The sequence below is a fragment of the Chiloscyllium plagiosum genome, unplaced genomic scaffold (assembly GCF_037043375.1).
Source record: "Chiloscyllium plagiosum isolate Xiang-an unplaced genomic scaffold, Cpla_swu_hap1 HiC_scaffold_45, whole genome shotgun sequence".
NCBI lineage: Eukaryota > Metazoa > Chordata > Chondrichthyes > Orectolobiformes > Hemiscylliidae > Chiloscyllium > Chiloscyllium plagiosum.
In genome coordinates, this window is record NW_028270183.1 from 8948761 (window position 1) to 8975628 (window position 26868).

The window sequence follows — 26868 nt, forward strand, 5'->3', positions numbered from 1 at the left end:
AGAAAAAAAATTGATTTAAATTATTTTTATTTGATCCCAATGTTTGCAGTCTTGCATCCGTTACGGATAGATTCACTCACCTGCCTCGTTTATGTGAGCATCAGCCTGGCCCCGTGTTGTGCGTGGGAAGATGATAATTCAACTCAAGAGGGCTGCCAAACTGGCCCATTGTGCTGTAGCTAATAATGTTTTGCTTCAGTGCAATACAGAATCATAGCTGCTACGCTTGTAGCTTTCCCATGTCATTTTAAATGCCACAGAGCTCTGATGGAGTCAGAAATGTTGATGTCAGTTTGCAGCTTTCTGGCAGTGTGTAGTTGAAAGGCACACAAACCAACAGGGGTTAATGTTGAAACAGTGCAAGTAAAGAGATCTTGCACACCATTGAGTAACAGATGATATCTTTTGAGACGGCTGCATTTATGTTGAATAAACCAGTAACTGGCTCCAGCACATAAATCAAGCAGTGCGAGTGTGAGACTAATGACATGTTGAAACACAAATACTTTATAATGTTTAAACAATTAAGCATTGAAGTGTATTTTGTTTGTACAATTGGGAAGCAGTCTTGTGGGAGAACAGTGAGCACCAGTCTATAACATGCTGCAAATGTACAGATATGTTTACCATGGCTGTTATCGGGGCATTGCAATCTTTAATTGATAAATAGAACTCCTACACGCTCCAGCCTTATTCTGTCCCTCACTTCCTTCAGAGATCTTGATCTTGTCTGTCAATACTGTCTAAAATATAATGAGAAAAATTCCAGGCTGAGACTAATGTCAAAACTGAAACTATCAGTCATGAATCTATTCCACCACTTATCAAAATAGGGTCTGTGGCACATTTATCAAATAATATTATTTCAGCACTGAGTGTTCGAGACTCTGATTAGATATTTTTAGAATGCTTGTAATAGGGAGATTTTTGAGTGAAATGATTACTGAAGAAATTTCATGATTCTTTCTCAAAACATTAGCAAGGCAGTACTTTGCATCAAGAAATGTCCTGATGTTCCTCACACACCAAAATCCCATCTGTGACTGAAACAACCTAATCGTAAAAAGGCTGGTTCAGGCCCATTGATGTGGGGATTGGATTCAAATTGACACTCTCATTACTTCTCTCTGCTGTGGTGTCAGCTGAAGACACTAGCTCCTGAAGGCCATACCCTTTCCCACATGGGATTGAGGGAGGGAATCTTGGTTCTCATGACCTTTTGAGGATTTGGTGCTTCACAGTGGCTCAGTGGTTATCACTGCTGCCTCACAGCACCAGGGACCCAGGTTCAATTCCAGCCTCGGGTGACACTCTGTGTGGAGTTTGCACATTCTCCCCATGTCTGCGTGGGTTTCCTCCGGGTGCTCCGGTTTCCTCCCACAATCCAAAGATGTGCAGGTTAGGTGAATTGGCCATGCTAAATTGCCCGTAGTGTTAGGTGCAGGGGTAAATGTAGGGGAATGGGTCTGGGTGGGTTGCTCTTTGTAGGGTCGGTGTGGAGTTGTTGAGGCGAAGGGCCTCTGTCCACACTGTCGGGAATCTAAAAAAAATATAGAATGGATCACCCACATCATGCTCTTAGCTGAAGACGAAGGTGCACGGCATCTCTAAAGAGAGGGATAATATTAAGTGAAAAATAGAATGGTGGCTGGATATTGTCCAGATGAATATCAGGAAATGTTTTTCAGATGTCTTAATTGTAACATTGCCCTGAACCCACTGCTTCTTACAAAAGATAGAATAACATGCACATTGACTACTTCATGCCTAATGTATGAGGTTAATTGAAAAGTGCACGGTCCTATCTGATTGTTTATTTGCACTGGCAAATATTGCTAAATTACACTCAAACTTTGCCTGGAACCCATGGAATTGGCATGTATGGTAATTTCTGAATGCCAATTATAGCCTTAGATTCACATTCTCAGTTCAATCAATTATAAGCCCAATAGTCAGGACTATTTAATTAAGGCAACACAAAGGTTGTGTCATTCAGACCAGGAGGTCTCAGGTTAGATTCCCCGTGGTCAGGTTCTTTCAGCTGGGGCATCACTATTGGCTTTATCATGGGTCTCAGTGCTCTGAGTTGGAAAGGCAAAATCAACTGGATTGTGCAGTGTGCTGGAGATGCGTTCGTCGATGGGAAGCTGAGGACATGTTGGTTTTAGTTATATTTCCCTTATAATTGAGTAGCTTGCCAAAATTTAAGCCTTTTGAATTAAATATTGGGTGTTTGGGCAACGGCACTGGAGAGTGAATGGTGGATTTGGAATCACACCCAGATGTGAGCCAAATTAGAGTGACAGCAAAAGAGGATAAAATTTGAATGGTTTGATAGAAAACCAAATTTCTACAATCAGAAATAATGAACTATTATCACAAGTTTTATGCAAGAAATTGAGCCTGAACAGCAGAATTAATATTGAGTATTTTTTAAAAACAAACCTTTAATAGGAAAACAATGTCTTGCACTGCAGCCCAGTGATTAGAGTTTTTCATTGTACCAGTGATTTCCTCTGAAATAATTTTGATCTTGATTGCAATATCCAGTAGATATTCAGTAGAAACAAACACAGGGAATGCTGAAGAAACTCAGCAGTTCTGGTAGCATCTGTGGAAAGAGAACAGAGTTAATGTTCTGAGTACAGTATGAATTTTTTTCAGAACTTCTTCAGGCATTCAATAGAAGCCAACTATGCCACTAAGAGAGAAGAATCAAGGTCAAATAAATGCGCACGTCATCTCGGATAACTCTGCCACCAATATTCCTATTAAAAAATGTAAACATTTGGGGATTTCCATAAGCAATACCACCTAAATTGCCCATAGTGATAAGTGCATTAGTAGGGAGTAGTGGAATGGGTCTGGGTGGGTTACTCTTCGAAGGGTCGGTATGGACTTGTTGGGCCGGAGGACCTGTTTCCGCACTGTAGGGAATCTAATCTAATCTAATCTAACTCATCTGAACATTAGAAAGGAAGTATAATACTGAACAGTCCTAGAAAGATAAGAAAAACACCATGATGCTACAGAAACGCAGATACATTGAGCTAGTTGAGTGATGTCTAAAAGTGCCAATCATTGCACTGTGCGATATGTTTTTTGAAGTGGTCTATGTTAGTTAGTGTACTCAAGATGGATTTCTTGCTGCTTAAAATAAGTGACAGTGAGCACAGTTATTTTAACAGCTGGAATGGCTGCACAGATCTGCCCGATGGAATGTGGTGCAATTTCTCACATTACATTGAAAATGCCTACTATGTGAAGAGGACTTTATGAAGATTAGAGCGTTTAACTCAGCTGCTACACAGCACTGCCAAAAATATCTGTTCCAGATAATTCTTAAAAAAATATTTACAGAGGAGAGAAAACATAAACAGTCAATTGTTGAAATGTTTCTCTTTAGAAACAGATAAAGCTAGTATTTTATTGTCTTAAGGTTTAACGTTATTATATAATTTACTTCTGGATATTTGGGTCTGAATGAAGAATGACTTCAGCATCCGTTGAATACTTCCCTAGCAGTCTGTGAGAATTCCAGTAGAATTCCAGTAGCTCAGATGTACCATGAGCTGAAATATGTTCAGTGAACTGGTCACTCCTTTCACTTCCATTTCAAAATCCAAGAAACTTCTTTATTCAAATTGTTTAAATTCTACAAATTGAATTCTTCGCTTTGCTTTGATTCAGTTCAATGGGAGAAGTCAGACCACAAGGACACTTCTGATTTTATTGGCATGGAAAATCTTGGTTTCAAAAAGCACAATGACAGAAAGCAAAAAGCGAACTCTTCCTTGATTTGCTGTGTGCAGGGGTGGACAATTTGTCTTGAAGCCTAAAATAGTTTGTATCATAGCCAGCAAAGTTGATTGAACAGACATTGACAATGGCATCACACTACCTAAATTAGTGGATATGAAGATCTGCACCCTCAGATGGAGATTCAATCCTTGCTTTGTGCTGTTAGCTAATCTCAGTTGGAGCAGCATGTTCATGAGAAAACGTCTATTAGCTTTGGCACCCCTCAACAGGATCAGAGATAATCAGGCCTGGTTTCTGTTCCAGTTACTCCTGTTTGGTGACAGTGTACATAAGCAAATATGTGCTAATGTCACTAGCTGGACAATCGCTTCGACTACCCTCTGACTTTGTTTTGTGTGTGGAACACTTCAGCACTGGCAAAGCTGAACCCATCTCTCACCATACATTTCTCACTTTAGTATTCCCCAGTCTCATTCCTCTTTTTGATGCATATTTATGTTGATTCTGACATTATGCCCACTTCTGCAGATTAAGCCTATTGAAATTGAAGGGATTTTGATGGATACAAAGAGGACACTTTCTTGTGAAATGTTTTTACACACACAAGTGGTGTTTCCCCTTCATTAGTCTATTACCTTTTTACTAAGTTAGTTTAAAGCCAACCTGTGGTGGGAAAATATGAGTTAAACTACAGGATTTATTCCAAAAAGCAGTACATAGGCAATTTGTTTTAGTCACCTGTAAGTGACTCATTTAAAATAAACTGAAATAATATTTATTTTATATGATCAAATTTATCAGGAACTCTGCAATTGTTTGGTTAGAAGTGAGGTTATATACAGAGGTTATTTTTCCCCTTCCTCCTGAAACTACCAACTCATTATAGAATCATGGAGTCCTACAGCACGGAGACAAACCCTTTGGCCCAAACTGGTCCATGCTGACCAAAATGGCCATTTCCCTGCACTTGACCCATATTCTTCTAATCCTTTCCTATCCATTAGATATGGTTTGAATGATACTGACTGATCAATACCAGGAACTCACCTATTCAGATTATGTTTACATGGAAGCCCAGACAGTGAAAGTTAGCAGGTTACTCACAAGCGAAGACTCGACTAGGTCCTTGCTCACTATCATCAATTCCGTGCAATCATCAGCAGAGAGCTGTAACTATGGTCAAGACAGTGAAACATGTTTTAACCCAGATTCTATGGTACTCACATGCTTCACATCTCATAATAATGAAGCAAGAGCAGAGTTGCTGTATATTTCCAGCATTTTCTGTTTTATTTTATTTAGGATATCTAGCATCTGCAATATTTTCTAGTACCACAGATACCAAAGTAGTCTCTTCCTCCCAGCAGAAAGACCTAGACAATAGAGAGGCTGGGGAAGAAAAACTGCAAACTACAGTAATGTCACACAAGTCCCATGTAATGATAATCTCCAGTACTGGTGAACCACCCTCTGACTTTCAACAGCATTACCATTGAAGAAGCCCTTTCATCAACATCCTATGATTCACCATTGACTGGAAGAATACATGTAGAAGATAAATACTGTGGCTATCAGAGCAGTCAGAGGTTAGGTATTATGTGGTAAGTAACTCACCTGCTCCCAAAGCCCTGCCTACACCACACAAGTTGGGAGCAAGATGGAATATTCTCCATTTGCCTGGATGAGTGCAGCTCCCACAACACTGAGAAACTTGATATCAGATTGGCAACAAATTACCAGCTCAGCGAGCAAATTTACAACTTGGAGTTTGATATCATCCAAAACACATCCTGGTGGATTTCAAACCCTTTATGGTTCTAAACAATTGGTTTCTGCATCATGTGGCAGTGAATAGCATATAAAGATATGCCACAGTAACATGGAAATCACATTCAACAATACTTTCCAAATGTTTGACTTCAACTTAGAAAGACAAGGGCAGCAGGTGCTTGGAAATGCTTCCATCTGTAAGTTCTTCTCCAAATAACACATTATCCTATTTTTGAATAATTTTGCTGTTCCTTCATTGTCATCAGTTCAAATCTCTGGAGATCTCTACCTAACATCACATGGGAGTACAGCCTGCAATAGTTCTAGAACTCACTGCCACTTTCTTGAGGTCAGCTAAACATGGGTCATGAATGCTGGCCTTGTCAATGATGCCCATATCCAGTGAACAAATAACTTGTTAAAACAAAAATCTGTGATCAAAGCTCTGCACAGACTGTGGATAATTGAACTTTGGAGCTTCCCAATCCATTTAATACAATACATCAACAGACCAAACATTTACACAATGGGGAGGTCAAACTGTTTAAAAAGGAAAGTAATTGAGTTGCTGTCAAAGCTCATTGAAGTAATGTCAATGAACTTCAGGACACATCACTAGACTAATATTGTGGAATGCCTATCCTCTCAAAACATCAAAATATCAAATTTTACACTCCTTCCATAGCGATTATGGAAATCAATAAACAAGCATATATGCCATTATTAACCTCATCGTGATTCAGTAGTAACACTCTTGTCATTGAGTCCAAAAGATTGTAGTTTCAAACCACACTCCGGACACTCGAGTAAGTGATTTGAGCTGTCACTCCCAGGGTGAGAGTGAGGGAATGTTACATTTTTGGAGGAGATGTCTTTTTGATGCAGCATTAAAGTTAGACACATTACAAACTTTGATCCAAACCACAAACCAACTGAGTTTGTAGGCTCACTGACTAAGAAGTGGGCGTGTAAAATGCTCTTGATTTGCAAATGTCATTTATAACACTTCCTATACCAAAAGGGTGGAGGGATTTTAGAGTCAATTCAATCATTTTTAGATTTTGCAATCTTTCCAATATATTAACTTTCTGATGACAAAATGTAATTCAGATCCAACAAGCACAACACACAATCTAATCTAATGTACGTAAGTTCATTTGAAAAGTGCTAAGCCCAACTGCCTTAATTGATGTTGAAAATGTTTTACGTAGTCGGGCATGTTTTCTCTGGGTCTCAGCCAAGTTACCATTTGGGATGCCATGTATTGGTTCAACATTAATGGAGCAAATACTTGTTTGGGAACTTACCCATACTTGTTAAATGCTCTTCGACCAACGTTTAGATGACGTTCAACAACAGGTGATAAATCTACTGAAACATATAAGTTAAAGCTGTTTCATTGGCATAATGACAAACCTCTGCAAAATAAGAACTATTTTACAGTCATGCTGTAAACCACCATTGGTGCTGACTGTGTCTCAGGGGTAACACCTCTGGCCTTAGAGTCAGAAGGTTCTAAGTTTAAGTTCAACTGCAGACACTCACATACCAAATGTAGGCCAGCGCTCCAGAGCAGTATTAAGGAGTGGGAATTTTGGCAAAAACAAGACAAATATTTGGACTGGAGGATGATATAACAACTCTTGTTGAGCTATTGAGAACCATTTGCATATTAGATTAACAAGAGTTGCTATTATTATGAAATAGCACTTGTGGTATGACAAACCATTCTTGAGTTGATTAGTTAATTAAATTGGATTGTCAATTAAGGTGATCTAAATTATAATACTATAATACTCATAATGTGAACATGCTGCTTTTCTATTGGAGTATTTTAATAGTGCTTTCTGAATGTAGACATCTACTTATAAATATCAGATTTACGGATTTTCTTCAGTGTTGGTTATGTGTATTGAATAGGGATGAAATATTTGTGAATCAATAAATCATTGAAGTCAGAGCAGCATAAATGTTTACCAAATTTTGAGAAGATTTGTAGCCCAGGTTGAGGTTCTGGATACAGGTTTGCTCCTTGTAGGCCTGTCTACATACTGTGTCAGGAAGCCCTCCTGCACACACTGGACAAAAACTGACCCATCTATAGTACTCGTACTGTAGTGATCCCAGTCAATATTTGGATAGTTGAAGCCCCCCACTGAAGATGTTACCTAGTAGGGTGATGAAATGTCTGGAAATGAACCTCTCAGCTCAGCGAGCAAACCTACATCCATGTTTACCAAATCAATGAAAACATTTGATAGGCAATTTTATAGTTTGCTTACAACACCATATCAACAGAAATTCAAAGATAATCAGAGGGTGTGTTGTAAATCATCGTGCTGCCCTCCATGGATATTTCCCCTTCTCTCACAGCAGCACCACTGCATTTCCTCTTCGGAAAGTGCCCATCTCCAGCCATCATTCCTTATTATTTTGGATAATTGCCTTGTGTGATTCATTAAAACTCATTCAGTATAGATGAAAGATCTGAGTTTCTTCCTCTGTCAAAGTCTCTGATTCTAGTTCCAAAAGTGTATTTCCTGAAATCCCCAATCTGGTAAGTGTCTGCAGATACAATGAAGATGAAAGGATGTGTCTCGCAGGCTGTACTTTGGCCAATCTTGTCATCAAGGGAATTAAATACATACTGAAATTGAAAAATTTGAAGTGTTATTTTCCTTAGAGACATTGTAGTGCAGACTACAAAAATCTTTTGAAGGAACAATATAAAACAATATGTCACCCAAGCCTCTTAAGGAGATCAGATGACTGAAAGCTTTGTCAAAGAGGCACATTTTGAGAAGAATCGTAAAGGAGGCAAATGAGGTTCAGAGATTGGAAGGAAATTTCAAAGCTTAGAACCTAGAAAACTGCAGGCACGGCTGTCAATGGTGGAGCAATGGGGGGCTTCAACTATCCAAATATTGTCTGGGATCACTACAGTACGAGTACTATAGATGGGTCAGTTTTTGTCCAGTGTGTGCAGGAGGGCTTCCTGACACAGTATGTAGACAGGCCTACAAGGGGCTAAGCCACTCTAGATTTAGTATGGGTAACGAACCTGGCCAGGTGTTAGATTTGGAAGTAGGTGAGCACTTTGGAGACAGCAATTACAATTCTGTCAGGTTTACTTTAGTGATGGAAAAGGATAGGTGTACTCCACCGAGCAAGAGTTACAGCTGGGGGAAGGGAAATTACGATGCAATTAGGAAAGATTTAGGAAGTATAGAATGGGGAAGGAAACTGCAGGGGATGAGCACATTAAAAATGTGGAGCTTATTCAAGGAAAAGCTCCTATGTGTCCTAGATAAGTATGTACCTGTCAGGCAGGAAGGAAGATATAAAACACGTGAGCCATGGTTTACTAAGGAAGTGGAATCCCTGGTCAAGAAGAAGAAGAAGGCTTATGTTAGGACAAAATGTGAAAACTCAGTTTGGGTGCTTGAGGGTTACAAGGAAGTCAGGAAAGACCTAAAAAGAGAGCTCAGCAGAGCCAGGAGGAGACATGAGAAGTTGTTGGCGGATAGGATCAGGGTTAACCCTAAGGCTTTCCATAGATATGTCAGGAATAAAAGAATGACGAGAGTTAAATTAGGGCCAATCAAGGATAATAGTGGGAAGTTGTGTGTGGAGTCAGAGGAGATTGGGGAAGCACTAAATAAATATTTTTCGACAATGTTCACTATAGAAAATGAAAATGTTGGTGAGGAAGATACAGAGATACTTGCATCTAGACTAGAAGAGGTTGAGGTTCACAAGGAAGAGGTATTAGAAATACTGCAGAGTGTGAAAATAGACAAGTCCCCTGGGCCGGACGGAACCTATCCTAGGATCCTCTGGGAAGCAAGGGAAGAGATTACCGAGCCTTTGGCATTGATCTTCAAATCATCATTGTCTACAGGAATAGTGCCTGAGGACTGGAGGATAGCAAATATGGTTCCCTTGTTCAAAAAGGGTAGTAGAGACAACCCTGGTAATTACAGACCAGTGAGTCTCACTTCAGTTGTTGGTAAAGTGTTGGAAAAGGTTATAAGAGATAGGATTTATAACCATCTAGAAAAGAATAATCTGATCAGGGACAGTCAGCACGGTTTTCTGAAGGATAGGTCGTGCCTAACGAATCTTATTGAGTTTTTTGACAAAGTGACCAAACAAGTAGGTGAGATTAAACCAGTTGATGTGATGTATATGGATTTCAGCAAGGCATTCGCTAAGGTTCCCCAAAGTAGGCTATTATACAAAATGTGGAGGAATGGGATTGTGGGAGACATAGCAGTTTGGATCAGTAATTGGCTTGCTGAAAGAAAACAGAGGGTTGTAGTTGATGGAACATGTTCATCTTGGTGTCCAGTTACTAGCGGTGTACTGCAAGGGTCAGTGTTGGGTCCACTGCTGTTCATCACTGGGCGGCACGGTGACACAGTGGTTAGCACTGCTGCCTCACAGCGCCTGAGACCCAGGTTCAATTCCCGCCTCAGGCGACTGACTGTGTGGAGTTTGCATGTTCTCCCCATGTCTGCGTGGGCGGGGGCGTGGACCTGACCCAGGTAGTCACGGAGGGAACGGTCTTTGCGGAAGGCGTAAAGGGGTGGGGAGGGAAATATATCCCTGGTGGTGGGGTCCTCCAAAAAGACCCCACCACCAGAGATATATTTCCCTCCCCACCCCTTTACGCCTTCCGCAAAGACCGTTCCCTCCGTGACTACCTGGTCAGGTCCACGCCCCCCCTACGACCCACCCTCCCATCCTGGCACTTTCCCCTGCCACCGCAGGAACTGTAAAACCTGCGCCCACACCTCCTCCCTCACCTCTATCCAAGGCCCTAAAGGAGCCTTCCACATCCATCAAAGTTTTACCTGCACATCCACTAATATCATTTATTGTATCCGTTGCTCCCAATGCGGTCTCCTCTACATTGGGGAGACTGGGCGACTCCTAGCAGAGCGCTTTAGGGAACATCTCCGAGACACCCGCACCAATCAACCAAACCGCCCCGTGGCCCAACATTTCAACTCCCCATCCCACTCTGCCGAGGACATGGAAGTTCTGGGCCTCCTTCACCGCCGCTCCCTCACCACCAGACGCCTGGAGCAAGAACGCCTCATCTTCCGCCTCGGAACACTTCAACCCCAGGGCATCAATGTGGACTTCAACAGTTTCTGGAAAGGGTGCAGAGGAGATTTATTAGGCTGTTGTCTGGTATGGAAGGAATATCTTACGAGGAAAGGCTGAGAGCCTTGAGGATGTTCTCGTTAGAGAGAAGAAGGTTGAGAGGTGACTTAATAGAGACATACAAGATAATCAGAGGGTTAGATAGGGTGGACCGGGAGAGCCTTTTACCAAGTATGGGGATGGTAAACACGAGGGGACACAACTTTAAAGTGAGGGGAGATAGGTATAAGTCAGATGTCAGAGGTAGTTTCTTTACTCAGAGAGTATTCAGGGTATGGAATGCTTTGCCTGCAACGGTAGTAGGTTCGCCAAGTTTAAGTGCATTTAAGTTGTCATTGGATAGGCATATGGACGTACATGGAATAGTGTAGGTGGGATGGGCTTCAGATTAGTATGAGAGGGCAGCGCAACATCGAGGGCCGAAAGGCCTGTACTGCGCTGTAATGTTCTATGTTCTATGTTCTAATTATGATTGCGAACACACAAGAGGCCATAATTAGAGGAGTGTAGATATATCAGAGGGTTATGGAGTTAGGGAAGAGTACAATTTAGGGAAAGGTAAACCCATAAAAGAAGGTTGAGAACTATAAAAACAAGGTGTTATTTAGCTGTGAGCCAGTCTACTGGCCTTAGCATTGTAAATCATTGCTTCCCTTCATTTCAATCCTGTTAACCATTCCTTTGTAAAAATACATACAGCTAACACATGTCGAGAATATACCCATTTATGAAATGCAGGTACGACGCAAACTTCAGTTTTTATTTACACAAGCTCTTTGTTGCTGTGGATTTGCTGTTACTAAATTCAGATGAACCTAAGTGGTTCATACTTTAACCAAGTGAGGCCACCAAACTGACTTCTAGAAGTTTCTGAGCTCCCTTTGGGCCTCATTCATTACAGTGCCTTTCTTTATAGTTTTCCAGCACACACTTGCTCTTTTTATTTCTCTGCCTCTTTAGTGCTGCCTTAAGATAAAACTTTGAAATGATAGAAAACACCAGATCAAGCCTGAAATCTTCTACAGATGCCTCAAGAAATATTACAGTATCGGAGATGAGATTCCCTTCCAGTGAAATTATCTTTTAAAAAGAGCCAATCTGATCAGGCTTTATTAAGTTAATAAAGAGTGAGTTTGTTAATTACTAAACTTGAGAAGAATTAGTAACACAACACGCATAGTATAAATAAGGAGAACAAAAAGATACAAGTTTGCAAAAACTAATATTCTGAACAGTCCCTGAATTGTTTGCAAAAAATGGATAGTTGAATGTTATGGCTATTGCAGTTAAAATTCCCAGTGGCGTTGACACTGATAGTTGATTTTAAAATCCTTAGGTTTGCAAGTTGTTTGAGATCAGATTGTTCTGAATCCTTTTGACTATACTAAATTCTATCTCTCAGAGTAAGAGAGTCCTTTTGTTGGCCTGTTTCCTTTTGCCTGATAACACTCAGCACACGGGGTATCTTAGTACACTGGTACACATGAGAATTTCAGTCCCACTAATACACTCCAGTAGAGCTTAAACTGACCCTTTAACTCCTGTCCTTGTGCATTCTTTAATTGGATAAACACAAAGTGTGTCTGCAGTTTGTGACATGATCCACAGAGGGTGGCTTGCTGCTAATCAAGGGATTATCAACCTTGTTATTTTTGTAGTCACAAGAGATCACAGTCCAGTCTGTTTTGATTTGCCTGTTCCCACTTTGAAGGGTTGTTGTGTGAAGCTTCTTTCACATCTTTAGGTGTGGCATTCTATGCACATGACTGTATTAACTCTCTTTTTGAAAAAAAACTTGGAATTACAAGCTTAACAAGGGCATTAGAACTTCAGAGTTCGGATCTACAGTCATGAGAAATGAAATCCCAAAACACGAATGAAAACCCTGAAATCTCATGAAATAAAAATGGAACCTAATTTATCACTTAGGCTTGGGACAGTGAATGTTGTTTTTTGCTTTCATTCCAGGTTATTTTGAGTGTTTTACGTTGAGCTGTCAACTTTTAATAAGCCATTCATCAACTTTTATGTGTGTTATAGACTGACATCTCTGTTCTAGCTGAAACCCCAGACTGGGAACTGAAGAGAGGATGTTGTAGTCTGTGTGGCTCAGCTTCTAGATCATACAAAAAGCTAAAATAATAATTTTGCAGACTTTGAAGTGCAAGTCCCTTGATGGTCTTGTGGGCACATACAGCGTTGGTTGTAACACTGAGTCATAAAAGAATCTGCTGACCATAGAGAACACTAAGAATGGAAATTAGCCAAGGTGTGTCTACTCCTGATTTTGGTTCAGAGAAATTAGAAAGTGCAACATGTGGACATTAGTTGAGGATCCTTTTTGGATTCAGGGATGATTCCCCTCTGCCCTCTGGATACCTAAGTTTGTACGTTAATAGCCATTAGTTCAGGTGTTCAAGAAGGGAGTTTCTATCTGCTACTATACTTTGCAAGGGAAAACACATGTTGTGCAAGAGTAAAATTCTTATACCTAACATATGCCAACATTGAATATATTTTCCTTCTGATGTGTTATCCATCAATGCATCTCCTCCAAATGAAATGCAGCAAACTTGATCCTTTTACCTGTTATTGGTGGCATGCTCAGTCTAATTCAGGCTAAACAGGTACATAGTCTCAGTGCTAAAAGAACCCAGATTTCACACTACATCTATTCATAAAATGTTGCTGTGTGGCCTTGCAGCATGATTAATGTTGTTATTGTCTATGGAAGAAACAATGCTGTAATTTCCCAGTTCCCTCTGGAACTGTGTTAGAACTGGAATCTCGACCAAACACTTTGGAAAACCTGTTTTTGGAATATACCAATGATCTTTGGAATGCTTTAAGTATCAAGTGATACCCACTTTTCAAAATCCTGAGATGGTTAACATTCCCAAGCTCTCATTAGGATCCAAATAATTAATCCCAAATATTCTGATTCAAGGGACAACACTACAGAGGGGCTCTATATTATGCCATAAAGTGTGTAAACCAAACACAAGCAATTTATTTAATTTGAGCTGAGCGTGGAGATTGTAAGAACTTGACCTCACTGGTTCACAACTGTAGAGTTGTTTCTGTAATATCATGCACATTCTTGTTGAATTTGGCCTCCAAATGCTGTGGAGAACAACTGTTTATTTTGAATAATTTGAATAATTTCTTATTTTATATATCATCAGTGTTTATCATTGATATTAAGCTACTAACATGCAATAGATCAGCATGCTTTAAGTGATCCTGGGTAAAATGCAGGATGAGACCTTTATACCTTCAGATCACTCCCAATGATGTAATGATGATATTATGAGCTTGACTCTTAAAAGTATTCTGAAATCCTGACTGTGAGACATAAAACAACTGTGCTTTATGCCTACATCAGAATCCATTTGATCCGAAGCGTTACCACAGCTTTGACCTTCAGACTTGAACCTTCATCAAAAATTGGACTCCAACTGGATTATTTGCAAATCTCTCCCTCTTGCTGCTTTGCTGTTGTGGCCTCTTGATTTTAAAATATATGGCACATCAATGATTTGTTTAAAGAATCATAAGCCATTCAGCCCATTCTGCTGATTTTTTTCTACTTCAAATATTCAACACTTATAGCCTGCTGGAAGGATGTATAAGAGTTAAGGCTTCCAAACAACTGCAGCTTTACAATGTAATGGGGCTGTCTAATGATGTGACTAAGCTTCCAACTGGGTGCTTCACCTTGTCCAGCAAAGTGTATTTTAGCTCACATTATACAGGAAACAGAGTGTGGATATCATGGTATTGAAGAATCCAACAATGTAAATAATACAGCTGCATGTTATTTTGTATGATCATCAGTGTTTATCATTGATATTAAGCTACCAACATGCAATAGATCAGCATGCTTCAAATGATCCTGGGTAAAATGCAGGATGAGACCTTTACACCTTCAAATCACTCCCAATGATGTAATGATGATATTATGAGCTTGTCTCTTAAAAGTATTCTGAAATCCTGACTGTGAGACATAAAACAACATCTGAATTTTCCATAATTAAAATACACTGTTGCTATAAAGCTGCATCTGTTTTTTTCAATCTCACCTCTGATGTCAGAGAAGCTTTGGAAATCACATTTCCCATTTCCATGGCTAACGTGGAATAAAATGGCAATTCTTAACCAGCATGAGAAACCATTTATATTTCTCACAGCTTTTTGTTGTCACAAACACACAGACATCCCCATTTATATTACAATGCTTCTTCTGAAAGTTCAGGCAGAATATATGGGAAATATTTTGTATATAACTCATTCTTTGCCTGAGCTGGTCATCCCTGATTTAGCACTGGATGCCAAAAATGGGAAATGATTCCATTCTGCAGACCTGACAGCTTTCATTCATGAACATAAAATTTGCCAGCTATTTAACTAAAATCAACTGAAGACCACAGGTTGAACAAATTATAACTGAAGATCAATGTGGGCTTGGTGATATTATAATATTTTATGTGGATCTAGGTTATTGATCAAGGGATGTGATATGAGCTTTGTGTCTTGCATCCATGTGGAAATATGCTAAAAAAGGTAATGAAATGGTTTAGAATGTTTACAGGCATTACTCAGAGGTGAGTTTTTAAGAGCTGGAAAGCTCTACATGTATGAGTGGGTAAAAGCATATTTGGTAGTACCTTTCCAAAAGAGAATTGGGTAAGTCCTTGAAGGTTAAAAGTGCGCAGGTGCAAAAGGAAAGAGAAAGAGAGTGTGGCAAATTGGTTGGATCGTTCAAAGAACTGGCACAGGTAGATTGCATGCCCCTCATTTGTGGCATGGTGGCAATGTCCATACCTCTGAACCAGAAGGCCTGGGCTCAAGTCCTACCTACTGCAGAGGTGTGTAAGAACATCGCTATATAGTTTGATTAGAAAATTATCTGTAGGATTGTCTGATGCTAAACTTTCCCCTGATGCATCAGTTATGAAACCAGTCGTTAATTCAGGACTACTAGGCCTGAATGTTCATGCCTGGGCTGGGATACCTAATCTTTCTTTGGTTGGTCAATGTGATGCATTTAACCTTGGACCTACAAAAGTATCGGTGGTAGAGTGACCCCCCCTCAACCCCCTGCCACCCCCCCACAAGCCTGCTCCACAGCTAAATTCAACAAGGACCTACCTCTATGGGAAGAAAACTGGAAACGGGAAGGGGGGAGTCAAGAGTCTTGGCAAAGTTCTCTGAAGCAGAATTTCTTTTCCTCATCATCCTGGAGAAATGAGTTGTGTAGAACTGGCCTAATCAGACCATTTTTTTAAAAAAAGCAAAAGAAAATATTTGATGTTGAAGATCTGAAACAAAAGGTGCTGGAGAAACTCAACGGATCTGGAAGTATCTGTGGAGAGAGAAACTGATTTAACGTTTTGAGTCCAAAAGCTCTTCTTCAGAATTGTTCTAATATAAGGTCATTGGGTTTGAAACGACAAGTGTTTTTCTCGCTCCACAGATGTTGCCAGACCTACTGAGTTTCTCTAGCATTTCCTACAAATATAACAAGTTAACTGTCTCTGTACCATTGTTGGCCCATTAGTAGCAGCATTATATCTGAGTCAAAAAGCCAGAAGTCCCAAACCAGAGACTTAAGAACAAATTCTAAGCCCATGCTTCAGTGCATTATTAAGAGAGTGCTGTACTGTCAAAAGTACTGTTTTTCAAAATGTTACACACATCTGCCTTAATCTCAAAGGATGTGAAAGATCTCATGGCAAGATTTTGAGGAAGAACAGGAGAGTTTTCCCTGATGCCCTGACCAATGTTTACCCCTCAATTGACACCATTTGAAGGGTTTTTGACCGAAACGTCGATTTTCCTGCTCCTCGGATGCTGCCTGAACTGCTGTGCTTTTCCAGCACCACTCTAATCCAGAATCCGGTTTCCAGCATCTGCATTCATTGTTTTTACCATTTAAGTTATCTCGTTGTTCTGTCATTGTGGTTGAAGGAACTTGTGTGTAAACTACCTGTTGGTTTCCTACATGACAACATTTGAAAAGAGCTGAATTAGCAGTTTTGTGCTTTGAAACATGCTCAGACCATAAAACGTCCTGTAGAAATATGTATTTCTTTTTAAGGTTGTGAACAAATGTAAGGGTTAACCCTTCAAATTAGGGTAGTCCCGGTGAGAATTGAACTTGGTAACTTCTTGAAATATGTGACTTCGTAGTAAGTCACACTGTGCATTTAGCCAAACAGCTATTAACAGGCTGGGCCCAATAAAATATTTATTTGGCCTCGGGTAGGTATTTACCTACCAGCTCTGAATGGGATTAGCTGTTCCATCAATAACCAGCCACTGCCTGGCAGCTGGTGCTTTAACTGTAACCACTTGTACCACAAAAACAGGCTCAGATCATAGGTTATTTGGTTGTAGAATCACTTAAGGGACTGATAGACATTCCTGACCCTGAATGTCTGGTTTGCCAATGAAAGAACTTTCCCAGGAGAGAAGTGGTCAGAAGGATCATGGATAAGTACTGTAAAAGAAAAGAAATTCAATCTTCATAGTATTGTTGTGTGCTAAACTGTATATAGAACAGAGAGAATACAGCATTCTGGTCACATGCATCCCCGATGAGAAAAAAACATGAACTTGGGTAAAAGTCAGCAATTCGCTTCTCTTCATTCTCGTTATTTATAGCACAATACTTGCCTATGTCTTAGGTTAATGCAGTACAATGCACACACCAGGGTAAAAGCTACAATTTCTGCCCATAGGTATGTTAAAGCTCATGGGAGTCTCGGTGCTAGCTTCCTTGTATGTGCTGTCGAGTCATACAACATAGAAGAGGTATCACAGTTCTATACACAGTGACATGATCTGCACAGAATCGCCAGTCGTTCCAATGGCTGAAGAAAGTTCACACAGGTCAGTTACAGCAATATTACCTGGCTTGTAAGGGGCAGCCATGTGCTTTCCTTCTACTTAAGCCAACAACAACCAAACCTTTTGTCTTCCTCTGTCTCTGTGGCAATATTTAGGTTGGCACGTTAAATCATAGAATGATCTAGCAGAGAAGGAGACCGTTTGGGCCATCAAGTCTGTACAGCTTTTGAAAAAGGTTTCTAATTAGTTCCATTATAAATCTCTCTCCTTAGCACTCTATCCATTTTTGCCCTCCAAGAATTTATCTCATTCCCTTTTGTTCCAATGGCCTTGCAGGAAGTGCAATGAAGGCATGACTTAAAATCACCTACTTACCAGTTTGTACAGCTGGTAACAGGTGGAATGCCTATACATTTATGTAGTTCTTTTATTAGAATAAACATTATCACTGATTTAAATGGAAAAACTCAGCAAACCTTTTAATATTTATCAACAGAATTTGCATTCAGAGTCTTACAGAGAAAGAGGTCTCAAAGGTGAACTTGCCTCCTGGGCAAAATTCCCTATTTCCTGTTTGAGAAAATCCCCAAATTGCTTTAAAACAAACCTTGATGAATTAAAGAGCAGGAGGTAAAAAAGGTGAAGCATTGGGATTGTGTTGAGCTTCACTTCTTATACCTATTATTATATCTCCTGTTTGGTTCTGTTAAGTAGAAAAGGAGTAGGTATAGTAGCTTCTTTGAGCCTTGTATCCTGTAGCAGGTGTAAGGAGACATTGGCAGTGCAGATTGTTACCTGTGCCATGAATGGGTGTGTGCAGGAATTTTCTATTCAAACAATAAGAAAAGGCGAAGTGCTTCATTAACCACATTCAAGTTAGGACAGGGCTGCTAACAGATGCAGATACAACAGCGCAGAATCTTAAAGAGAGAGTGTCTCACCTGTTGGGCTCTGAGGTTAGGACATTATCCATTGAGGACTAAAGGACTTGTTTTATTTCTAAAATGTCTTTTATATTAATTGTGAGGTATAAACAGCAGGTGTGTGAGACCCCTATCATTGCCAGAAAATACACATTTTTTGAATGACTTGCATTTCTACAACATGCTTCATGATCTCCAGATGGTGCAAAGTGCTGCAATGGTCATCCTTAGAAATGTGTATTCTAGGGAAATGAGGTGGTCAACTTGTGCACAGCAAGATCCCACAAGCAGCATGATAATGACTGCATTAGCCATTTGTCGATTGAGTGATAAGTTTTGGCCAGGACTCAAGTTTGAAATCCTTTGCTTGTCTTCAAGTTACCCCCATGAAATCTTTTATTTAAGCTGCAGATGAACTTCAGTGTAATTTCTTGTCTGAAAGATGGTAGCTCTGACAGTGTGGTGCTGCCGCAGTACTGCATTGAAGCACCAGGCTGGATTATATGCATTATATGCACCATGTGCTCTGCGACATTAGCTAAAACTCAATTTCTCGGTTTATCTTTTGAAAGCTCACTGTAGACAGCTTAAAACACAAGCTGCAATCCAACAGAAACCTGCAATGCAATGGTAAAGGAAAAAAAAAGTTTTTTATTATTCATTCATGGGATTTGGGTGTGGCTGAGCCAACATTTATTACTCATCCTGAGTTGCCCTGAAACTGAATGGCTTGCTAGACCATTCCAGAGTCAATAGGCTCTGAAGGCACATGTAGTTCAGACCAGGAATGGACAATAAATTTCATTCCCAAGAGGACATTAGTGAACTTGATACAAATTACAACCATCAACACATGACCATCGTTATACAAGCTTCGTGTTTGATTCCAGGTTTTAGAATATTTGAATTTCACATCAGATGGAATGCGAAACCTCATTTGCAGTGTGGCAGAATCTTATAGTGGTTTTAACTAAGTTGCCTATGGCGAGATGTATGCAGATTCAGGTGAAATGTTTTGCAAGGCACATCTTGATTTAGAGATCACCTCACCCCATCTTTTACACTTTTCCCAAGCAAAGTTCTCACTGGCCAGAGATGAGTTGCCGACTGATGGCATAGCACTTGTTAAGATCCTTGTTGACAGAACAATTCACCTCATTAATATTCTGGTTGCAATCTTACCAAACCTGCCCAACAAACTAGACATCGGGAAAACCCAACATGGAAACCAGAGTGGATGCCTGGACGGTTGAGCTCACTGTTTGCTCCTATTGATCTCCGTCTTGGATACTGGACACCAACAAGGGTGGTAATGTCTAGTGGTATTATCACTGGACCTTTTTGTCCAGAAACCCAGCTAATGCTCAGGGGATTTGGGTTCGAGTCTCACCCTGGCAGAATGGTGAAATTTGAATTCAATGAAAAAACGTCTGGAATTGAGAATCTAATGATGCCATGTCTCCATTGCCGATTGTCAGAAAAACCCCTGTGGTTCACTAATGCCCGTTAGGGAAGGAAACTGCCATCCTTACCTGATCTGGCCTACATGTGAATCCAGACCACAGCAATGAAGTTCACTCTTAATTGCCCGCTGGGCAATGCCCTCATTCCATGAATGAATAAAAGAAAATCTCAAGGCATGAACCATGGCACTGACCACAAGCATCCCACATCCGCCAACATTGGCAATTGTCAGCCTCTAAGAACCATCATAGCACATCTCCGATTTAGTTACAGGATGCTTCTACACTTAATGCTGCACCTCGAGCTGCATTGACAACTGACATAATTCTGCATGAAGGACGTCACACACTGAGGGACACACACCCAGCTTGTAGAGTGAACCAGCTCTTTGCTCTCTCACTCTGCACCTATCTAGATGTTCCCAGTATCTCTGCATTGCAATGCTTTGCCTTTTTGAGATTTGACCCCTCAGCCAAAGATACCATGCTCATTTTCTTTTCTTTTTTACCAGGAAGAAAAGAAACACCCAAGTGGCCAGTGACAAGCAGTGCCCTTCACATCAAAGGGCAATGCTGTGTGATCAAACTGTGAAGGGGAGGCAGGGATTAAATCAAAATAGTATTGGACGGGGAAATAATGCACTCCACTCCCTGTGGCGCCCATCTCTCCCTGAACAGCTCAAGGGGGTTGGTGAACACTGCGTGCTCCTTCTCCAGAGACACCCGTGGGTTTCCTCTGGGTGCTCCGGTTTCCTCCCACAGTCCAAAGATGTGCAGGTCAGGTGAAATGGCCATGCTAAATTACCCATAGTGTTAGATGCATTAGTCAGAGGGAAACAGGTCTGGGTGGGTTACTCTTCGGAGGGTTGGTGTGGACCACTTGGGCCGAAGGACCTGTTTCCACACTGTAGGGAATCTAATCTAATCTAATCTAATATGAGTTACCTGATTAGGGTTGTTAACTTGGTCCAATCAGGGAGCCCTGGCTGAGAGGTAAAAACAGGCGTATCAGAGGTTCTCCTCACTCTGAGAGCAGCTCTGAAGAAGTCAGACGAGTGCCAAGAACTAAATAAAAACTGAAACAGTTTCTGAGGAAGGGTCACTGGACTTGAAATGTTAACTTTGATTTCTCTTCACAGATGCTGCCAGATTTGCTGAGCTTTTCCAGCAACTTCTATTTTTGTTCCAGATCAAGTACTCCAAATGTAAATAAGAGTGACATGATGATGAGATACAAGCCTCTGTGAAGTTGTTTCAGTGGTGATGAGAGGAAAAAGGTATGCTTCTGAAGAAATTCGCGATCAACAGCGGCCTTTGACATGTGGTAAGCATTTTGGGCATCATGCCGTTATTTGGGAAACTTGACTCATTTGAAGACTAGGATGTGGAAATAATGCATTATTTTTTCTGGACAGGTGACAGCTTTTTTGATTATTAGGAGCCTAACTTTCCCTGAGGCTCTCAGATACTATAAGCTTTCAAGAGTTGACAGATTTAGTTAAGGAATACTATGATCCCAGGCCTCCTCTAATTCTGAGATGCTATTGGTTACTTGCCAGTTCAAGAACATCTTTTGCAATACACGGGCTCCTGGAAGTGTTGGTCAGAGATATTGGGCCATTATTTACCAGCAGGGAATTGGAGTATTTCCAGAAGTTGAATGGCGTTCGGCATATAAGGACAGCTCCATACCATCCATTGTCTAATGATCTGGCAGAAGAGCAGTCCAAACTTTAAAGGCAGGCTTAAGGAAACAGCCTACAGCTTCACTAGATACCAAACTGTCCCGGTTCCTATTTGATTGTCGGGCTACCCCTTCATACAGGGATAGCCCCAGCAGAGCTGTTATTGGGGAGAACACTCCTCACTCGGTTAAATCTGATCTTTCCAGACCTGGGGGGGAGGGTGAAATGGCATCAGAAACGCCAATGCCAGGCACAAGACTCCGCTAAGCAAGAGAGACACCTTACTTCAGGGGACCAAGTTCCATGCTGAAACCACGGAAATGGCCCTCAAGGTTACAAAGCATGGTTGATGCCAGGTCAGGTCCCATGACACACACAAAGTTTGGGTGGGTGAGGCAGCCCTAAACAGGCAAATGTACCACACGAAAGCTGCAAACTTCCAAATGGGAGAGAAGGAAAACATACCCGAACCCTCAGAATAGCCAGAAGGCTGTCGGAACCCATGGGTCCTCCCCTTCCATCAAAGAAACCTCGCAGTCTGAGATAGACACGGCGGATATTGTAGCCTCGATGCCTTTGCTGCCTGAAGAAGAGGATGAATTTCTTCCGAGATGTTCCACGCACAAGAAGCGAGCGACTGTCTAGCACTCGCCAGAAATCCAAGGCTGATTCAGAGGAACTGGACCCAGTGCAAAAACATCCCAGGGGAGGCTACAAGCAAAAGAACAGGACTAGCTTGCCGGACTCAGAGGGGCAGGGATGTAGATTGTAATAAAGTCAGCTGAATGGACCTCAGAACATAATTGGGGCTGTTAACCCGGTCCAATCAGGGAGCCCTGGCTGACAGATAAGAACAGGAGGGTCAGAGGTTCTGCTTCCTCTGAGGAAGCTGGACTCAGTGTCAGGTACTATGCACGTGTAAATGAAGGGGGACTTGGTGATGGGATGCTGGCCTCTTTGGAGTTATTTCAGGTAGAAGAACAGAGATGGATTGAGTGTGAGATATTGGAGACAAGATGATGACAGTTACTCTAGTGGAGTGGAGAATATCATTGACTTTCTTTCTACAATGCTAGGCATTCTTCCAGCTTGCTGAGACTGCTTGACCCTGGGTGGCAACCTCACACCAGGGTGGCATGTTCAGATGTATGGTGTTGTGGTTTCTATCGCTGGTCCCTGGAGCGAGGAGAAAGTCCCACCAGTGCACCACCCTGTTCAGCATGAACTCCAAGACCCTGCCTTATAAGCCAGACACCAAAGTCCCTCTGTCTGCTATGTCCGGCAAACGACAGCTTGGGACTGACAGTTCTTCTCCAAGTACACAACAGCCTTTTAAAGATGGTACTGGTGCCACGGATGCTGGTCCATTCCAGGATATCTGTGCAACTATCCCAGAAACGGCATGTAGTAAAATGTGATGGAAATCTGACAAAATACACTTCTAAAGGGCAGGAACAGCAGTTAATGCAACAAGTTTAATGAGATTTGGCGGGAAAATCTGCTCAGCCTTACACTGGGAATGCTTCCAACAATGTCAACAGAACTTACACTTGGCTAACAAAACATAAGATGCAGTCCACAGTCTGTGACTTTAGATTACTAACCCAGTAATATTATCACTAGGCCATCACCTCACTCTCTGAGTGGGTGGACCTTCGCTTGAACACTGCTATTCTGGTTCCTAGTTCTTGGTGATAACTATAAGACATATTCAGTGACAAACATTTAGAATCTGATAAACTTCAGTGATATCAAGCTTACTTTGTAGAAAAAAGTCCATGATGCACAAACATTTCACAATTAACTCAGAGTAAAATGGAGTGCAACAACATAATCCAGTAACATTGTAAATTACAGCCTGTAATTAACAAATAAAGATGTGCTTTCTTACCATGCTTGTATTTATTTTGCCCCGATGTTTGTCCCCTTCTTTCCTGAAGCTGTTGACTGCTTCTGAGGTTCAGTTCACATTGCGAAGGATTGCTTCTGTGTCTGGCTAATCCTCATGTCTAAACTCAGATGTTGCACGTTAGCATACTGCTTGACTATAGGTGGCATCAGAATCTAACCTGATCCTGTTTTCACCTGAGGTACATCCTCGTGTTTTGGAGTGAGTAGTTCTGTAGTAATTAGGAGGAGGAAGAGCTCTGACTGATTTCCTCTTCCTGTGCTTTTCCCACCAGCTAGTTCCCTTGCGAACCATTCATCATCCTGACGTGGAAATATATTGTTGTTCCTTCTGTGTTGCTGGGTCAAAATTCTGGAACTCTCTCCCTAACAGTATTATGGGTCTGCATACAGCACATGGACTGCAATGGTTCAAGAAAACAGCTCACCACCAAGTTTCTCAAGAGCAACTAGGAACTGTTAATAAATGCTGGAACTGTTAATAAATGCTGGCCCAGTCAGTGACATCTTGTGAGAGAATATGATAAAAACTCATAGACCCAAAAGTCCATAGGCTAATTGTGGTGAAGGTTTCCTGGAATAGAGCCCCTGTACCTGATGTCTTCAGAAATCTTCAGTTCATTTGGTTATTAGCTGAAGTTGAGTCCATGCTATTACTGCACCCTCAACCCTCACACCACCTCATCAACCCAGAAATGCATTTTCCTGTTAAAAACAGGATGGAGCTCTGCCAACGAGCAAGTCATATTCCCTGAAAGCCTGGACAAACAAGCTTATCTGTGATGCTTAAATTGAAACACGCCATTATTTTGAGGTTATGAGCCTCTGATGTATTAACGCTTGATGATACATTTCATGTTGTGCGCTCCTATTGTAGTGTAATTAACAGTCAGGCCACAGCAAGCAATACAGTCACAATAACCTGATGATTGTACAGAAGCCGCAGGAGCATTCATGAGTGGGAGCAAAGCAGTTAAAAACAGAACAAGAGCTGAATCCTCTGATTAGAAGGATTAGTACACTAATCACCAGAATGTCTTTATAATGCATGACGTGATTTGACTGTATATGAGGAAGTTTTAGCATTTTCACCTGGCCTTTGAAGAATATTAGTCCTCTTCTTGTGTTCGCAGTAACCCTTGTGGAATGGATAGGGATGAGCTATAATCAGATTTTGCTGAGTAAATATCAAGCATTCCAGGAAGACTTTGCTAAATCAGAACATATCTTCTCATTCCCAGACCTCTGCCTGTGTGTGGCTGCTCTGCCCATTTCTGTTAAAACAGCTCTGATATTGAGTACTTTGTATGCCTTTGGCAAGAGCTGTCAACCTACTATTGACAGTGCCCATACTGCCAATCACTACAGTGCAAATATTAATGCAGGAAAGACAAATATTTATCTTGAAGGTATCATGCAAATTAATTCTTCTTGGGGCCTATTCTAATTGCTTTCCCAGCTCTGTAGATAAAAGGTTACGTTCAAAAGATTTTGTTTCAAGTCAGACCTTGTAATACAGGTGATATGTCTCCAAGTCTATGTTTTGAAAACTTGTGCAAGCAGGAATTATTTTTGCATCTACTGTCACTTTTGCAGGCCCACTTACTAATTGTCAGTTTAGCACCACTGTAACAAGTTCTCTCATTCTATGTTAAAATGTACAACTAGTTTATCCAGTGCTTCTCTTACTTGTCACTTTGGTTCATTAATAGATCCTGGAGAATTATATTTATTACAGAAATTGAAATTCTTTCCAAACAAAATCAGAAATTGCTGGGGAAACTCAGCAGGTCTGGGCAGCATCTCTGGAGAGCGAAAGAGAGTGAATGTTTCAAGTCTAGTAAACAGAGTGAATATTTCAAGCCTAGTGACCCATCTTCAGAACTGAAAAGGCTCTTTTTGCTTGCCTCCAATTAAGCTTATTAGCCAGTACCCTAGGTAGAATGATCTTGACCGGACAAGTCACAGCAAGTTCAACATTGTTCTGTACTGGCAGTATATTGCACTTATCACTAGTTAAGGAGGAAACAAACTTGCATGTCTAATCACCTCTTCAAGAACAAAGAACAAAGAAAATTTAGAGCCCAGGAACAGGCCCTTCAGCCCTCCAAGCCTGAGCCGATCCAAATCTAGTGTCTAAACCTATCACCCAATTCCTAGGCATCTGTATCCCTCTGCTGCCCAACTACTCATGCAATTGTCCAGACGCATCTTAAATGAATCTACCGTGCTTGCCTCTACTACCTCTGCTGGCAACGCGTTCCAGACACCCACTACCCTCTGTGTAAAGTACTTGCCGTGTATATCCTCCTTAAACTTTTCACCTCTCAGCTTGAAAGCGTGATCTCTCGTTATTGAATCCTTCACCCTGGGAAAAAGCTTATCTCTATCTACCCTGTCTATATCCTTCATGATTTTGTAAACCTCAATCAGGTCCCCCCTCAATCTCCTTTTTTCTAACGAAAACAAACCTAGAGTTGTGAATCAAATGCTTCTTCACTTCTTGGCACTAAGTATCAAAGTAATTCTCTCCCATGGTCAGGCAGAGCAGTAAAGTTCACCACCCTGAAATCATGACTTCAACCCAGTCTGAACAAAACTATCCTGCTTCTACAGTATGAAATATCCATTTCCCACAGTAACCCCTCTCTGGAGGAACATTTACAATTTCTAAGCTAAATTGAACGCCAGGAGCCATCACCAAGGTATTGTATTAAACTATCCCTTCAATGCTGGCAGATAGAAGAGATTTTTATTCTAGTTTGGGCTAGATTCAGACCCCGACTCCAGGGGTGAACAGCAGTATTTTGGCTCACTTCCTAATTTTAATCCCCATTCATAATATATTTTTTCTTCCTTTAATCTCCCAGTATTGTACCACAGTTGGGATTACTGATAAGTGACCTATTGCCAGATGTCTGTCAGTGCTGCTCTTGAGTTGGGCATTAATATATGTACAAAATTGGTCAATAGTAACTTCAGCCAATTTTGCCCCTTCCCCTCCCCTAGTTCCCTACCCTGTTCATTGTCAGGGAGCTCATGGCCTTGGCACATTATTTTGCCCCTAATGCCGTTGTCAAGAATAGGAACTCAGTATGTGGGTAATAGCAGATGAAAAGCTTCATCCACCCATTCCATGGGACTGGGCATTGCTGCAGTGCCACTCAGCTACCAACTTTGCTAGGTTTGGTTCCCACATTAGCAGGCTGATGACAGTACTTCCCACAATACCATCTCATTAAACTCCCAATTAGTGTGCCAAGAAACATTCTATAAGGATTAGGGTATTATGAATTGTGGATTAAAACAGCTTGATACTTGTACCACAGACTC

The 26868-nt window shown here is 41.0% G+C and overlaps 1 protein-coding gene and 1 long non-coding RNA gene across 4 annotated transcripts in view; one reads left to right on the forward strand and one right to left on the reverse strand.

Moving 5' to 3' along the window:
• notch3 (notch receptor 3) overlaps positions 1 to 26868 on the forward strand; it is a 292195-nt gene that overhangs the window by 18228 nt on the left and 247099 nt on the right. The window contains exons 3-4 of one of the 2 annotated variants that reach the window (XM_087983126.1): positions 17448 to 17598; positions 21132 to 21266. In XM_087983126.1, the coding sequence (XP_087839252.1) occupies positions 21206 to 21266 (61 nt within the window). In that variant the 5' untranslated portion in view covers positions 17448 to 17598; positions 21132 to 21205. Of the gene's footprint in view, positions 1 to 17447; positions 17599 to 21103; positions 21267 to 26868 lie in introns of those variants that run through there. The other variant, XM_087983127.1, reaches the window with a different exon arrangement.
• Positions 359 to 26868, reverse strand: part of LOC122552255 (uncharacterized) — an 83803-nt gene continuing 57293 nt past the window's right edge. For both annotated transcript variants that reach the window (XR_006312335.2, XR_015754402.1), the window contains 2 exons: positions 2446 to 2611; positions 359 to 743 (listed from right to left, as the gene is read on the reverse strand). This is a non-coding gene — a long non-coding RNA (uncharacterized LOC122552255). The remainder of the gene's footprint in view (positions 744 to 2445; positions 2612 to 26868) is intronic.